Genomic DNA, 18,466 nt, shown 5'->3' with positions numbered 1-18,466 from the left:
GTCTTGGGTGTTCTATGTGTAGCACTGAAGGTGTGCGTCACACTGTCACTCTGGTCACTGACAATCAGCATGGTGTGCTCTCTAGGAGAGCTGGATTCCAAGAGGTGCTCTTGTGTCAGGAGCTAGATTCAAAGAGCTTGTGCTCTAAGAGGTTTTTGGAACTCAAGAGCCCTTGCACCTTCCTGTCCAGAGGTTTTGTCATTTCGTGGTTAGGTGGGGCTCACTCTCCAATCACACTCCAGTTCACCTGGAAGAATATCATTGGATAAGAAACATCACATACCTTAACACATGCTATACAGGCAGGGTCTAAAACTACTGAGGCCTAACACTAATTGCGCAGGCTCACCTGCTGGGGAGATACAGATGGGGGGCCTCTTTCACAACACTTCACTGTTTAAACGTTGGCAGCGGTGTTGTATAAGGAGGAGAGGGAGATCACAGTTCTGAACATACAGCTTCCTGGTCATGCTCTTAACATGGAGCATGTGCTGTGACCCCCTCCCCCTCTAGAGTGACTGACAGAAGTAAGACAAGGGGGGATGATTAGTGGCTTGGCTGCTGGTGTAAGTCCCAACCTTATTCCTTTGCTCTGCCTGCCGCTGCTCTGATATATTAGATGACCAGGTTGGACGGCCATGGGCGCCCCTAGTTTGAAATGATAATCTACCATTGATGATAGAGAGACCTTTTTGAAAGATCACCATAACATAAGCCAGCCAGGAGTTCTGGACATTATCTTCTCTATTTTATAAAGATAAATTTTTTTCATCTTTATTGCAATTTTCACAATATACAAACGTGCACCATGCAAAGTGCAAAACTACAAAATAAGAACAAACGAGTTGCATTTGAGATGATTCTCTGAATACTGCTTTCAAACAGCTGGTTACGGGAGCTCAGGATCATTAATAGCTAACTAGTAAATAGCAGACATTTCTCCCCTATATGCAGAAGTAGTTAATGTTATACAGTGTTGGTGTTATATATAACAATATATGTTAGTCTTATATATAACAATATATATATAAAAATATTAAAATAACCACACGTTTAAGTGTTTTGTAACCTTTTTTGAATATGAATACTGAGATACTGACAACATGCAAAGAATTGGGGAGATTTTTTTTTATTAGGGCCAATTAACCTATCAGCATATTTTCGGATAGTGGGAGGAAACCGGAGTAACCGGAGGAAACCCACGCAGATACGGGGAGAACATATAAACTCCATGCAGACGATGGTGAATTGAATAGTAAGAAAGTCAGAAGAATTATTGTTGGTCTTGTGTATATAGTTTTATTTTTGTAGTTTGTTTTCCTGCCAGGTGTACACCACCATAAGTTAATTCAGTTTTATTCAAGAGGAGAATGGGAAAAGAAGGGAAAGGTGGCAGTAAAAATTTACGTTTATTCTTTATTTTGTTAAAAAAGATAATACTTCATATTAAGTTAAGTAGAAATTATTAAAATAAAAAAACTGATAGGGAAAGTTTTGGGGGTATTCTTCCCCTACATGCAAATATAGACCCCTATAATTAAATTTGCATGTGATCCCCTAAATTGAGGGATTCATAAGAGTGTTGGGTGAATCCTTATTCCACCATTCTTTATGATAGCAACTTTATATAATATGTAACCTTGATTATCTTTGTGCAATGCTTTTTTGTTTAGAGATCAATTATGTGTACACACATCAATAAAGAAACAATGTTGCATTTCGTTATACTCCGGGTGTGTATGTGAATGAATAGACACACCGAGTATTATGAAATAATAAAATTTGATAAAAATTATTATTATGAAATTTGAGATTCACATTAAACTTTATATAGTCCATATTTATACACTTAATAGTAACTAAGATACATCTGATTCATGCATGATCCATAAAATGGAGAAGGTCTTCTTATAAACAAGACCAGATGAAAGAAGACAAATTCCACCCTTTAGTAGCAAAGTATAATAATTTATTAAGAGACAAAACACCAAAAGTTAAATTACTATCAATAAAATTAAAACACAACAACTTTACATTCACAACTTTAGAGAACTGTATCAGTGATAACGTTTGTTTCAATCATTTTGCTGGTGGTAAAATACAGAAAAATCACTTCAAATGTAAAACTCAGAAGCACAAGCTCCATTTTCTGATTTATAGTTTTAGTTTTATTCTTTTCACAAGTTTACATGGAAGAGTTCGCTTTGCGGTCTCACCTTCTGCCTGTGTGACAGGGTCTTACTTGCTGTTCTTTAGTATCATTGTAGATGTTGAAAAATGAACTGAAATTTATCTTGAATTTGTGATTGGTTTTTCCTCTAGAAATGCACTGGTCCTCCACCAGCCTGTCCTTGCTATGTCACAGGGAGGCAGAAGGCACCACACAGTTTAGGGATCTCACAACTGTCTCGGCCTGTGAATACCTGTCGGTGCCCTCATCACTTGTGCATTAGAGTATACTTTACACGATCTGAGTAAGAAAGTAAGTACAGTGTAATGAAAGACTACCCACTACCTATCATCTTTTTTTTAAATAGATTGTGGTCTTTCTTTTTTTTACAAAGAAGCCTAGAAACACCTAAACAACTATTGATAGAAGAAATTTTGGCACATTTAGGAAAGAAAAAACGATAGCCAAGTAATAAAAAGGGATACTTATACTTATGGGAAACTTATACTATATTTAGTGTCCAAAACCCTAATAAAGAATCCATTTAGCTGCAATATAAGTATGTATGTATTTAAAGGGGTTGTTGTGTTTCATGGTTCCACGGTGGTCTAAAAATAATAAAGAACTAACACTTATCACTCCAACAGTGATCGGCAGTGACAGAGAGCCTTTTAGAGATCTATTATGTATTTATTATTTATATAATCCCTGGAACCCATAGCATAGAATTGATTGAAATCGAACAACCCCTTAAAGTGTTATTTCCAGTTTAACCATTTTGGTCATACATGACTAATAGGAATCCTATCTCTGGGATCTTAAACTTTAGTATTAATAAGTAGTTTTTACATATTTTGCAGTAGGAAGATTCTACTTTAAAGCATTTTCTTTAGTATCACAGTGCACAGAAAATGCCATTGAATGTGCAATTAAAGGGATTTTCACATTGCACATAACTACTCACTATCCACAGTGATCCAGGAGGGACGTGTCTGATTGCTGTGGATGTTGTATAAGAATAAACAAACAGTAATACAAATGGAGGTCTGGGCGCCATCCAGCGATCCATTCACTACTATTAGACTATGCTGTCCCACAGAAGCGAATGGAGTGCAATTGTAGACTCCGTTTCCATGATCCCCAAGAATCTGACCACCAGATGGAGACAAGTGTATATAGTGGGAAACTCCTTTAAAGAGGACTTGTCACCCATAATTTCGTGCTTAATAAAGCGCCGCAGTGTTAGAAGGATAGCATTATTGGAAACATCCGGTAACGCTATCTAACACTGAGGCGGGGTACAATGTAATCATCGGACCACTCGCAAAGCGGTCCAATGTATTCATGATGGGGCGGTCCAAGGCGCTGCCTCTTCCCCGGACCGCCTCGCTCATTCCATAGGCAGGCGGTAACTGCCACGCGCCATGCGGAAGTCACCGCCCCTAACCACGCCCCAACCCCGCCCCCTCATGAATACATCGGACCGCTTTGCAAGTGGTCCGATGATTACATTGTACCCCGCCGCAGTGTTAGATAGTGTTACCAGAGGTTTCCGGTAATGCTATCCTTCTAACACTGCAGCGTTTGTTTAAGCACTAGTAAGCAGCTACTTTAGTAAGCAGCTCCTAGTGCCGAAATTATGGGTGACAGGTCCTCTTTAAAGTTGATCTGTCATAAGACTCTACTGCCCTATACATGATATATAATGATAAAATGGTCCCTTTCCCATTAACCAAAATTACACAGACAAAATATATGGCTAACAGAAGCAAACAATAACCTGTACATTAGATATAGTTTGTGTTTATTTTCCCTCTGCCTTCGTTAAGCAGTGACGCTCATAGCTCGGCGTCCATCAAAGCCGTCCAACAATCACTTTGAGAAGAGATCCGGCGGGCACTGACCTCATGTAATAAAACAGACTAATGTTCAGTGCATTTTTGATCGCTCCTATTAGCCAAATGGCACAATATCAGAAGATACATTTATGGTAAATCACCCCCTTAATACCAGTGAATCTCCTTAACCAAAACAAATACACAGTATTTTAGATTCACATATTACATTTTTTAACAAAATGTTAATTATTGCCACACCAAGTTAGTTAAAAGATCATCAATTATATCCTGGGCTCATTTTTCAGAGAATTGGAAATAAGGCCAAGGTTGTGCAGGTTAAGTATGGAATCTGCAATTATCCGTGCTGTCCTCTTCTGGTATCCTCCTGAGGTGACCATCAGAATTGGGATGGATCGGCTTCTGGCAATACTGAACACAATTTCATCTCTTTTTATAATTCCCTATTAATAAAATCAATACAAGAGGATAAGAATGAAATAATATAATGAAAAACATGGTAAATACATTTACATATACATTTAGGGCTTCAGAAGTTGAAACCACAAGTAATGACATAAATCCTTGAAGATGTAATGTTCAGGACTCCCATTCCTTCATTTTCCAATCTCACACCAGCCCCTTGTTAGAAGTTGTAGATTAAAATCTGCAAATCTGGAGAAAATTGTGCCTTAAAATCTAATTTAAATGTGTGACACACGGCAGCATAAGAAGTTCCACAATTATTAAATTTTTAGTGTGTTTTTTTATTGTAATGCCTCTGCCACCAATGCAACCTAGCTCATGATCACTGAATAACAGCCAGTCTATATAATGGTCCCCAGCTGCTGTTGTTGCTTCTTATGTCCATACTCAAAAATGTATGTTCGCTTATATGTATTATATATTGGTTTTATGGTTCAACATCAAACTTTATTGACTGTTACATAGTGATACAAAACGTAGAGATATATTGTTTGGTTTGCAACAAGTAGAAATACGTATACATTTACATTATTGGTACATATGTACTTTTATAGTGGTATACATCGCATTTGGTGAAAAGGGTAAACTTTTTAAGAACATCAACAACAACAACAATTGTCAAAACGACCATACGGCCTGTCAAAGGTAGTTGAAAAACATGAAAATGGGTGTAAAACATAAGACAAGACAACACATACAAGGATTTAAGGGTTGGAGGAAGGAAAAAGGGGGAAGGGGGGGAGTGAACCGCATTTTCTGCCCTAAACCCATGCTTATGGATCATGTTATATATTGGTTTTATGCCTCCATAGTGATTTGTCTGCTACTTACTTGAGGGGAAATAGAGAGTCCTCCGAGTGGATCTCCATCCAGAATATCTGTTCCTGCGTTGTAGATGATGACATCTGGAGTGATCTCATTCAGTGCCCCTTTCACATGAGTTTCTACTTTTTCCAAATATTCTTTGTCTTCTGTGCCCCAGTCTAGCTCTATTCTCCGCTTTATTGCACCTATATATGGTGTATTTGTAACAATCAAAAAAACACAATTATATCTCAAATTATATCTTTAGCCATTTGTGCCAACTATCAAAGCACAAATAAATAACCCTCATGCACAAAGCTCTGCATAATACTGCACTTCTCTACCTCTCCTCTCTTACCTCAGTCTATAGCCCTACCCATGCTCTTCGATCTGCCTGTGATTAATCTATACCCTTACCTCTCATACATCTCCAGGACTTCTCCAGAGCGGCACCAATTCTCTGGAATTCCCTTTTCCAGACTATAAGACTAACAATCAACCTCCTTTCAAACATGCTCTTATAACCCATCTCTTTAGGCAGCTTATCACACTCGCTAACTGCATGAAATTTCAACTCTCACGTTACTGATCCATCCTATGTCCTCCTACCGCCTGTTATTCAGAAAACATGAGATAGATACCAAGCTCCAGGCTTCTCTGCAGTCCCATTGACTTAGGACTTTGTATATAAGATCGCGACTGATGGCTGGTTCAAGCAGCAACATTTTTATTTATTGCATTATTTAATTCTGTTTCCAGAATGACTGGACCATGATACAAGCTCTTGTACCTCTTGCGTCACCCCTCATCCTCATAGACTGTACGCTCTTGTGAGCAGGGCCCTCACTTGTTCCAAATGACTGTGATCTGTAATGTATTATTATATTTGTATATGTTCCCTATGATTTGTAAAGCGCTATGGAATATGATGATTTTCACATTGACAACATATTCAGACCCTTAGCTTTGCTACCAAAAATTCTACTATGAGGGCAAATGACCGCATGGGGACTATTTGTGGCCAGATGAAGGCCCCTATGGCACCCAATCACGGTGTGATGAGAACACAGATATTGAGGCACTCGGAGTTCAATGGAGAGAGGAGGGGTCAGTAGCATTCCCTTCCCCTCCCTTATCCACCCGGCTGTGTACTACGCCCCGGATCTAGTTTGGACCAGCACTTGGCCATTTGAATGATGCTTTACTCTTAATGAAAATCTGACCCACAGTGCTCCTCAGATTAGCCAAATGTTCACCATATTGCAACCTTAAGGACACATCCAAGACAACACAGGAGTAACTAAAGGATCCCAGAAGTTGCACAATCTCATATTTCTGATGAGTATTTTTAATTGAAGGAGAATAAGAAATTATTATATAATAATGGTTAATAATAATAATAATAATGGCATATGGTTAAATTATATGCAATACTTTAATGGATCAATGCCAATGGGCGTTATTTTAACTGTGTATCCATTCCTATAAATGTAGATGAAAATCCACGAGGTGTAGTCCCGGTACAGTCGGCGCAAGCAGCGCCGACTCTACCGGGACTACACCTCATGGATTTTCGGCACACCGCCGGGCCCGCCATTCTGGATGGACTCCTTGTCCCGCGGGCAGCAGCTCCTCCTTGCTGCAACTTTTATGACATGCGCTTATTTCAAATGCACCAGGTGAGAGTCTCTCCCTAAGAGTCTATCCCCTTATTAAAAAGATTACACTTGAGTCTTCTGCGCTTTTTTTCTTTTTTTTTCTCTTTTGTCTCTTGCCCTGGTTGCTACACGTCCTTGGTCACCACGGCACCTACTCAACGGCAGTTTCGTTGAATCATATAAATGTAGAGCATGTCTTAGGGTACAGGCACAAGTCCACAACGCTGCTCAACCCTCCCCTCTCCAAAGCGGGCTATTACACGCCTCGGACACAGTGCGGGGAGAGACATTGGGGCTCATTTACTAAGGGTCGCGCTGCTCACTTTTGTCAGACTTTGCACCTTTTTCAGGGATTACACGGCTTGCACAGGTATTTAACAAGTGTCTGCGGTGGGATTGTGTCGCACGCAATCAGATTTTGGCCCAGGGGCGCCAGCTTTCATGTGATACAAATTGGGGTGCGTGGCGTCGGACGATCTGACTAATTCGGACTGAGTGCGGGATTTCATTTTCAAATTGTGTTGCAACCCCATGCACTTACATGCAACACTTAAAGGATGGTGAACTCTGTCTGACCTGAGCGGGGTTTGACACATGTAGGATATCGGACGCACGATCTCAGAGAATCGCCCCACGTCGTCCATGCATAATGCACTTCTATGGGGGCCGTGAGCTAGCTGACATCTTTGAGCTAGCTCACCGCCGCCTCTTGTGGATGTGTGAATGTATCCTTAGTTTTTCACTAATCACTCTGAATATAATACATGAGAACCCGTGAAAAAGGATGCTAGACTGATGCAGATTGAGAAAAATGTACATTGAAGTCAGTTTAACAGAGTTGACAATTGTTTTGCTTGTGGCAAACAGAATCAGATACTGCACAGCAGGTCTAGCAAGTTAGGAACCTTTGCTCAGGCATGGAGAACAGGGCATGTTGGGGTATATGAATGGAGGTGCATGCTGGTAGGCTGGGACAGCCTAGCTGAGAAATGCCCTGTTCCTTTAAGAAGGAGAGAGAGGCTGAAGCATGGCCAGACACGGAGGCTGAAGGTAAACCTGTGGCGGGGAATGTGACAAGGGGCAGAACCCGTCGCCAGCGTTACATCTAAATACTTATGTCAATGGAATATTTTATTTTTTCCTTTTCTGTAAAGTGAAAACTTTTTTTAACATTTCATTTTAACTTTGTGCATAATGACAAACGGAAACTAGAATTGAGAGGTTCTGAAGACTTTCCTAATGTAACATATATTATTAAATTAGTTTACATACGTTTTGCAAAAGTATCTCCAGGGTAAATGTGCCGATTGAACATATCCATGATGTATACTCTTTTATCATCCATGAAATCTCTTGCATGCCCATTACCCTAATAAATAGGAATAGACATAAATTATGTAAATTAGACATGCATTAGAGAGAGAATTGTTTTTGCTCAACCATGCCTTTTGCCCCACCCCTAACTCTACCCTTAGTGCCCCCATCATTAATATCAATCTGTGGCCTCTCATATTTGGACCCCACTGATATTGTGTCCCCCACATCTCCCCCTCATATTGTGCTCAAGCCTCATGTTGTGCCCCCTAGTAGCTCACTCTCATATTGTGGCCCCATAGCAGCTCCTCTTCAAACTGTGTCCCCAAAGCAGTTTCCCTTCATACTATGCCCCCAATAACCTCCTTTTCATACTGTGTCCCGTCTAGGTGCTCCCCTCCATACTGTGTCCCTCCAGCTGCTCCCCTTCATACTGTGCCCTTCCCGAGGAGCTCCCTTTCATACTGTGCCCCCCACAATCTCCCCTTCATACTGTGCCATCCCCCAGCAGCTGTCCTTCATATTGTGCCCTCCCCCAGCAGCTGCCCTTCATATTGTGCCCTCCCCCCAGCAGCTGTCCTTCATATTGTGCCCTTCCCCAGCAGCTGTCCTTCATATTGTGCCCTCCCCCCAGCAGCTGTCCTTCATATTGTGCCCTCCCCCCAGCAGCTGTCCTTCATATTGTGCCCTCCCCCCAGCAGTTGCCCTTCATACTGTGCACTCCTCCCCATATGATCTCATTATACCAAAGGAAAAATAGCAAACTGAAGAAAAGGCACAACAAAATCTAATATAACTTTGCAGCCTAAAGTCTGAAACTAGTCTGTGTACAAAATCAGTAAAACTTGACTCTACAACAGTATAGTCCAGTACCTGATGGGCATCCAAATCTATAATTGTTGCCTTGGAAACACCTTCAACGCGCTCAAATAAGAACTACAAACGTAAACATGTAAAGACTATTATTCATGTTTGTATTATTAAATATAGAAATACATAACATTAGTTTTATTAGTTATATACTACTGTGTAATAAATTAAAATGTTTATCACATCTAATAAAATTGATGACAAATTATTATAATATGCCAGAGCTTTATGATCAGTGACGGTTCAAACTCTGGGATCCCTATCAATCAAGGGAATAATGTTTTTTTAGGATGGCACACAAACACATTTCAGTGGATGGACCCATGCACGTTATGTGACTCCTCAAAGGGTTTTGAGAAGCTAATGAGATAATTTACAAGCCTCCCGTTTCTTTTTTAAATTTGCAAAAATGTATGGCATACAGATGACACACGGAGCATTTCTGTGGACACATGGCTCAGAAATTAATTACTTACAGACTGCAAAGTAAACAATTCAGGGGTGCAAACAGCAAATGTAAGAGTGCAGGGAGCCTAAGAGCCAATAATAGTTTTATTAAAAGGAAATCTACCAACAAAATAAAGCTTAATAAACCAGGGACACTTACTTATAGACCCAGACACCGTGACTTTGGTTATCTTCTTAAATTTGTTATCCATGGCCTACTTCCTAGCCTGATGGGCTACCACAAGTGCTGAGGGAGCAGGAAGGGTGAGACAATGTAACAACCTGTAAAGCAAGATCACAGAGGGGCTAGGATAGCCCCTCAAGTTAATTATCATAATTTTATTTATTTTTTTAGAAGGAAGGAGGCCTTGGATAAATAATATATGAAGATTACCATAGTCACGTGCCTGGATCTATGAGTAAATGTCCCTGGCTTATCATGGCTTGATTTTGATGGTAGATTTCCTTAAAGGAAACCTACCACTTGTAGTGGCAGGTTTCCGATGGAAATACTGGGCACCAGCTCAGGGTGAGCTGGTGCCGGAGCTTATTTTCGTTAGTGTTTTAAACCGCGGTACCGCGGTTTAAAACACTTTTTAAACTTTATAGCCGGCGCAGGCAGGTACGCGCTCGGCACTTACCGTGCACGCGGCTACATAGGAAGTGAATGAGAGCCGCGTGCACGGTAAGCGCCGAGCGCGTACCTGCCTGCGTCGGCTATAACGTTTAAAAAGTGTTTTAAACCGCGATACCGGTGAGCTGGTGCCCGGTATTTCCATCGGAAACCTGCCACTACAAGAGGGTTAGTCCTAATATACTAACATATTAAAGGCTATTGAGATTTGGGAACCTTGGCTACCTTGATGTAGTAGTGCTTCATCTAATATGGTTTGTACTTTTCAGCTAAGCTATTACATGTGTTTTTCTAGATAGGCTTTATTACAGCCTGCTACAATAATCCGATATGGTATTTTTTTCTGTAATTTTTCTTAACTTTACCTTGATAGCTAATGTTATATCAGCATAAGCACAAAATCCTCCCCCTTTGTCACTGGAGCAATGATGGAAGCCTCCACCTTAAAAAAAGAAACAGAAAAGGAGCACACAATTAGAACGGAATGATTAGAATGAGCAGCCATTTATTTAGCTCTGGATCTATATTAAACTAACCTGTAATCAGGCCTGTCGCCAGCACTGGGCATACCCGGGGCCCAGAACTGCTAGGGGGCCCACATAAGGAATCCATGGGGGCGAGGGGGGTTGTATCTAATGAATCCATAGGGAGTGAGCGGGGTTTTATATAAAATACCCATGATGGGGCTGTTTGGTATGATAAACTAAAGGAAATTTTAGGGAACAGGAGGTTTTAGTTTCTGAATTTTTAATGCTGCCATGTGAGTTCACTGTCGCCCATGGGCCTACTGAAACATGGAGCCCACCCTGCCTATAATACTATGATTTGTTGTATAAGTGCAATGGATATGCTTTGAAAGAATCCTAATTAAAATCAGTCAATTGGTAGTGGCATTGGGTGGAATAAAATTTTACATCTGGTTTCTCATACAAAGTAAAGCACAGTATAGGACCTGCAACTATCTTGAGAGCAGGGGTCCGCTGACCTCTTACTTGCAGTCAGATCCAAAAGCAAAGTTTGCAGCGCATTGTCGGCCACTCTTCATTCAAGTTTATGGGATAAATAGACTCTTCGTTCAACCCGGTCTCAGGAAGGCCCCATTCCTGAGACATCACTAATCTCTTTTGTATGTTTTAGGAAAACTCTATAAATATCTAAGCAAGTGACTGCAAGCGCCACAATCATATGGATGACTCTTTGATGTTAACAGATTCTAATCCCTTTCTCATTCAGTAGAAAATACAGGCATGTAGAGTCCTGCACTCCGCATCACAGTAGTTTGAAAGTTAAAACAGTTTATAACAATTAAAGGGGTTGCACCAACTTAAAGTTAGCCCCTATTCACAGGATGGAGGGTAACTTTATGATCCAGTCTTACAACTTTTTCTACAAAATCATGGTACTACTGTAAGCTGAAAAACTGCAACAAAACCCCAGCATGAAAAAAGGGCATCGGCAACAAAATGAATGAGCCAGACAACACATTATGTACTGTTTATACTTGCCAACATTGATTGCCCATCCTCTTTCAATAGCCAGTTTTCCAGCCTGAAGGTAAAGAAGATAAATATTTGTGGGTCTATGTGCTCCAACATTCTGGTGGCATTAGAAACTAGATGACTGTCAGCTGATCTTACTGTACTTTTCTGTGATTTCCCTTGTCGGATCTGGTCAGACACACACAGCACCATAGGTATAGGCCCAACCGCTAGGAGATTGACACAAGGTAGAAAAAAAAAGTGTTGGCTCTGACTCAGTGAGATATACTCTCACCACAATCCTTAAGCGGGATCAGTTTGTGCAACAGCAGGAGCAAATGCTGCTCGCACTAGTAGAAGAAGGCCATCCAAGTCTGGTGGTAAATCTTGGGAGGACTGAGGCTTACAGTCCTTAATTATCATCTGAGTGAACGAAACTGAGAATCTTTTGAATCTTAGAAGCTCATTTTCAATAGCCATGTCATCAAGTGAAGCCGAGATAATCTCTGGTGGAATAGCGGACCTTGGGAAAGGAGGTCAGGATTAAGCAGAAGAGCCCAGGTCCATCTGCTAGGAGAAACACCAGATCTATGTACCAGCCCCCACGAGGGCTGGAAACCCCTCTACCTTTAGCCCCTTAAAGGGGTATTCCCACAAAGACCAGATTCTGGAATAAATTCAGGATAACAAAATAACACATTCTCTAATTCACTGTTATTCACTGTCTCTATCAGTCCTAGTACAATTTTGGTTAAATCGTATTACTGTACTATGGTCGGATTCTTCTCATAAATAGCTTCTCTACTCTTGCGTCCAGGCCTATACTTATGGTGCCGTTTTCCCCAATGCTAGAACTAGCAATTTAACATTCTCTTAACTGCATGATGGTTCAGCATAACATCACATGGACAACTAGAAACACTAGCATCATTGCCTGTTGGAAGGAAAGTGTTACTCTCAGGTGTTCACCATGAGGTCAAATAACCCAACAGAAGATATGAACTATAAACTTTTAATGAGAAAGAAATAACTGCACTGGGTAAAACAAGCTTAATTATATAAACTTTGTGGAAAATAAACAAATAGAAAAAGAAAATTACTACAATCTGTCCTTCAAAAGGTGGCTAGTTACCATGATGGTGCCTCCGGTCTGCGTCCTCAGTGGTTTCAATACTCTTCTTTGAACTAGGAAGTTCGGAAGCAGAACCAATGGTGGGATTTCTGTAATAGTGGCAACTACGAATGACCACTGTAATAAATAAATATTGTCATGAGCAGAATTTTACTATATATATATTTAATTAAAGACAATTCCAGAGGCTATTAATCTAAAATATTGATGACATATAAAATTAATTACCTGCAATTCCTACATGAGTAGTAGCCCGTTTATAGCTTAAGGCTCAGTCCCATTTTTGTATTCTGACAAGCGTCGCTCTATATGGTTATAACTTTTGAACACTTTTACTTATCAAAGTGCTTTTGAGATTGTTTTTTGTCAAATGTTGTACTTCATTTTAATGGTAAATTTTGGCTGATCATTTTTGTGTTTATTAAAAAAATAAAAACTGATGCATTTTTTGAAAAATTTGCCATTTTCAAAGTTCTAATTTCAGGCGGACAGTTTTATCACCTAAATTAGTTGCTGAATAACATTTCCCATATATCTGCTTTACGTTTTTATCATTTTTGAAACGTCGGGATAATTTATTTTGATGTCACGCATCTTACAAATTGAACATTGGTTTTCTGTATTTTTATGGTGATTGCAGAATTGACTTTTTTAGGGATCATTATTGATTTTAATAAAATTTGAAATATATAATATTATAAACCCCCTATATATCAAACCATTTTAATATCTGCACCTCTCAAACTATCAGAAACAGCTTTTAGGAAGTTTGTTAACCCATTGAGATCTTCATAGCAATTAAATTAAAAATGCAGATGACATTTACAATGGTCTAATTTTGTCGGTAATACATTAATTTGGCCCTAAAATTTACACATAAAACGAGAAAACCCCATCTTAAAATTTGTTATGCAATTTCTCCTGAGAACGGAGGCACCCCACATGTAGATATTACTTGTATGGACGCACAGCGAGGTGCAGAAGGGAAGGCACAGTTTTGTCTTATACAAAGTGGATTTTAGTTTCCTCATTGGCACCCCTTTGTAGGGTATAAAATTTTAGTTTTTCTGTTAGAGGGGCCATATGTGAGCAATTTTTTGTGGGATGAGACATATTTTCCAGCGATACCATTTTGGATCAATTATGTATTTGATTTTTTTTACTTGATTTTTTTGGTGTTCACCATATCGCTTAATAATAATATAACCTAATAAACTGCATATTTTTATTCTATGGGTCAGTATGATGACCAATAGAATGACTTACATATGTTTTCTTATGTTTTACTAAATTTTATCAAAATAAAGCCTTTTCTTTTTTTGTCTACGGAACTGGTTGATGGCTTGATTTATTGCATGACGTAGTACTTTGCACTAGTATCATTCTGAAGTGATTTTTGATCACTTTCCATTGCATTTTGTGGCATAAAATGGGTAAAAATCATAATGTTTGGTGTTTTTTTTTACAGTTTTTTACAGCGTTCATTGTGTGGGTTCAATAGTGATTTATTGTTATTTTACAGGTCGTTACGATTGCGTTGATACTATATGTGTGGGGATTGTGTAATGATTCTGAACTTTTTCACATTATATATCTTTTTATGTGTTAATGGGGATTTGGGCCATTTTTTATTGAATCTCATTTTTCTAAAAACTTTTTAATTACTTCCATCATGGGACATGAACTAGAATACGTCTGTTTGCTTGTTCACGATAATACCCTGAAATACTGCAAGTATTGCAGGGTATTAGCTCATCGGTATATGCACATACATAGGCTGACACTGTGCCTTTAAGATCCTGTCCCATACAGCCCTGGACAGCCCTGGGGTTCTGATCGGACCTCAGGACTGTCATGGAAACCATCGGTGCCCTACAAAGACGATGCCCGCCAGGGAGGAGGGGCATGGGCGATTGATGGGCAGAGACTACCAGCAGGCAAGTAAAATGCCACCATCACACTGACTGAGGCATTAAACAGGTTAGATTGTAACAGCTGACACCCCAGTGTAAGGGTGCAGTCACATTTAACGCATGCTTTGCAACAGCTGAAGAGAGATTTACCTAATTAAACAGCGGTTAACACTTGCATTTACAAAACGTAAATGTCAACGCTTGTGTTAACGCATGCATTATTATTGCGTTAACAAACGCATGCATTAACAAAGGCTTGTTTGAGCCCTCAAAATGCAAACATGAATGTGCAGATGGTCCAAATATGTGTGTTATTTACATACACTACCTTTAATTTATTTATGTAGCGTCTCGTATGTACAACCAGTAAATCATCTTCTGTTGCTTCCTTAGCAGTTACAATTGTGTCATCTGTTATTAACTTCTCATCTATAAAGGAAAATATTGAATAATAATGACTAGAAAAAAAAATATTAATTATATTAATTTTTAGATGTATTACAACTATTGTGATATACACTCACCGGCCACTTTATTAGGTACACCTGTCCAACTGCTCCTTAACACTTAATTTCTAATCAGCCAATCACATGGCAGCAACTCAGTGCATTTAGGCATGTAGACATGGTCAAGACAATCTCCTGCAGTTCCAACCGAGCATCAGTATGGGGAAGAAAGGTGATTTGAGTGCCTTTGAACGTGGCATGGTTGTTGGTGCCAGAAGGGCTGGTCTGAGTATTTCAGAAACTGCTGATCTACTGGGATTTTCACGCACAACCATCTCTAGGGTTTACAGAGAATGGTCCGAAAAAGAAAAAACATCCAGTGAGCGGCAGTTCTGTGGGCGGAAATGCCTTGTTGATGCTAGAGGAGAATGGGCAGACTGGTTCGAGCTGATAGAAAGGCAACAGTGACTCAAATCGCCACCCATTACAACCAAGGTAGGCAGAAGAGCATCTCTGAACGCACAGTACGTCGAACTTTGAGGCAGATGGGCTACAGCAGCAGAAGACCACACCGGGTGCCACTCCTTTCAGCTAAGAACAGGAAACTGAGGCTACAATTTGCACAAGCTCATCCAAATTGGGCAGTAGAAGATTGGAAAAACGTTGCCTGGTCTGATGAGTCTCGATTTCTGCTGCGACATTCGGATGGTAGGGTCAGAATTTGGCGTCAACAACATGAAAGCATGGATCCATCCTGCCTTGTATCAACGGTTCAGGCTGGTGGTGGTGGTGGTGTCATGGTGTGGGGAATATTTTCTTGGCACTCTTTGGGCCCCTTGGTACGAATTGGGCATCGTTGCAACGCCACAGCTTACCTGAGTATTGTTGCTGACCATGTCCATCCCTTTATGACCACAATGTACCCAACATCTGATGGCTACTTTCAGCAGGATAATGCGCCATGTCATAAAGCTGGAATCATCTCAGACTGGTTTCTTAAACATGACAATGAGGTCACTGTACTCAAATGGCCTCCACAGTCACCAGATCTCAATCCAATAGAGCATCTTTGGGATGTGGTGGAACGGGAGATTCGCATCATGGATGTGCAGCCGACAAATCTGCGGCAACTGTGTGATGCCATCATGTCAATATGGACCAAAATCTCTGAGGAATGCTTTTAGCACCTTGTTGAATCTATGCCACGAAGAATTGAGGCAGTTCTGAAGGCAAAAGGGGGTCCAATCCGTTACTAGCATGGTGTACCTAATAAAGTGGCCGGTGAGTGTATAAGTGTGACTTATTATTGAAGAGGCATGTCCTCTTGTAATGTGTCAGAACACGGCCACAATAGAGGTCTGTGGTTCTATGGACGGGTGGTTGCATGTCTGCCTGTGGAAGGAGGAAGGGTGAGGAGCGCTTCCCACACCTCCTCCTCCCAGCCCAGTGTGACTACATGGTGTTTTTGGTCCGTTTTTAAGCATGCGTTTTTAGTCCGTTTTAAAAACACATCTGTTTTTGACTGTTTACCATGCGTTTGGCTATGCGTTTACCATGCGTTAAGATAATTGAGAAAAAAACGGTCAAAAATGGATGCGTTTTTAAACGGACTGAAAATACATGCTTATAAATGGACTAAAAATGCCATGTGTGGCATCACCCATAGGGTGGTGGCATACGTGGTGTTTTGCACTCGTTTTTAGGCAGTTTTTAAGCAGTCCGTTAAACGCATCCATTTTTTGACCGTTTTTAAAGATAATTGGAAAAAATGGCCAAAAATGGATGCGTTTTCAAAAAACGCATGCGCTTTTAGGGGACTGCTTAGAAACGGCCTAAAAATGGGTTCAAAACGCCACGTGTGACACCACACATTCAGTTTTTCATATGCAGTTTTTGAAGCCTAAATCAGGTATGGATCATAATGGGTGAGGACTTATCATTGAGAGGAGCGTACTTGTGTGTGAATATAGCCTAACTGCAAGGGACAACATTTTCCTACAAATCACTAAACTTAAAAGTTACCCCTGAGGAAGTTTATAATTTTCCCCCATTTGCCAGAGTCAAAGGGATGAAGCTTCTCCAGTCCAATAAAGGTGATGTTATAATCTGTGGAATAAACAATCGGCCAGCGACTTGTAGGGATGTCTTCGTACAGTTGTGTTTCATGAGGCCTAGGAAATATGTGAAATCATTTTAATACCATTAAATATTATGATAATATTTTCAAAATCTTGTTCTAAACTTTGCTGGAACCTGCACATGGAGATCTCCAAGGTCTTTTCTGATAAATGGGGTAGTCGTGGACATAACTATACTGATGTACTTACAGGCAGATCATAGTGCACCTTTTATGACATAGCATTGTTTATCGCGGTCGTTAGCTTACACTGTCAATAGAGAATGGTCTCGTACAGACTGTGCTTGCATTGTATGCATAATGCTGGGGGGCATACATTCTCCATTTACATAATTTAGCACAGCACATCCCCTTCTCATGCTTATATAACGCCTTGGAGGCCCAGATGTTTGTATCTACTGTCCATCAAGTAACCCAATCACTTCCTTCTTATACAAGCCACAATACACTGCCTTCCTGTCTACCGCAACCTTGTAACAGCTTCTGCCTTTGTATACAATGTATCCCAGCAACTCACAAACATGTTGCAAATACTCAGCAACCCACATACAGCCACTTCCTGCTGATTTATAGCCAGCAAGCTCGTCTCCCTCCCATCCAGCCTATATGCAATGATACAGCCTGCGTCCCCTTCCTCCTATAGAGCGACAGGCCGCCTGCTAGCCCTCTATGTAACCCATCTCCCCCTCTCTGATTACTCACATGTTGTTTCCTTCCGTATGGCTGGGTGACTCCTCTAACACATGATGTCACACAGAAGGTGGGGTTATACACTTGTCATGGTGACATCATGAGGTTCTGGTACACATAATAAAGAGAGCTGAGGCTGCAGGAAATGTAGGGATGTGCTCTGTGTGTGGGATCAAGCTAGCCGCTTGTATAGGAGGTGTCAGGTGACACCAAGCAATCAGCACCTTACTTTTCCAGACTCCTGATTGCCAAATCTGTTAGGTAATGTATTACAAATTACATAGTACTGCAGTTTAGACAAAAGAAGTAGAAGAACATGTCTTTCTAATACGCTTAAAAAAGTTGCATCAAAAATATGGATACATAAGACACCCTCGTGGGGGTTACACACATAGTGTATTATCCGTGCAGAAAATTCCAAAGTGAAATACAGCGTAATAATGCAGCGTAAG

At 40.3% G+C, this 18,466-nt stretch overlaps 1 protein-coding gene across 5 annotated transcripts; it reads right to left on the bottom strand.

Annotated features, from left to right (window-relative positions):
• Positions 1 to 1,947: 1,947 nt before the first annotated feature.
• On the bottom strand, positions 1,948 to 18,182 carry HDAC11 (histone deacetylase 11). Of its 5 annotated transcripts, none has more exons than XM_072128138.1 (10): positions 18,027 to 18,182; positions 17,210 to 17,358; positions 15,070 to 15,170; positions 12,829 to 12,945; positions 11,724 to 11,766; positions 10,584 to 10,660; positions 9,141 to 9,203; positions 8,226 to 8,322; positions 5,323 to 5,501; positions 1,948 to 4,469 (listed from the first exon to the last, which is right to left on the bottom strand). In XM_072128138.1, coding segments are annotated over exons 1-10 (1,008 nt in total). In that variant the 5' UTR covers positions 18,029 to 18,182; the 3' UTR covers positions 1,948 to 4,289. The 5 variants fall into 5 exon arrangements, with proteins under 5 accessions (XP_071984239.1, XP_071984240.1, XP_071984237.1 ...); XM_072128139.1 differs by lacking the exon at positions 18,027 to 18,182 and adding an exon at positions 17,871 to 18,008; XM_072128136.1 differs by lacking the exon at positions 18,027 to 18,182 and adding an exon at positions 17,515 to 17,855.
• Between the last annotated feature and the right edge of the window lie 284 nt (positions 18,183 to 18,466).

This window comes from Engystomops pustulosus, chromosome 10 (genome assembly GCF_040894005.1).
Source record: "Engystomops pustulosus chromosome 10, aEngPut4.maternal, whole genome shotgun sequence".
Taxonomy (NCBI): domain Eukaryota; kingdom Metazoa; phylum Chordata; class Amphibia; order Anura; family Leptodactylidae; genus Engystomops; species Engystomops pustulosus.
This window is presented reverse-complemented; position numbering and strand designations above follow the sequence as displayed.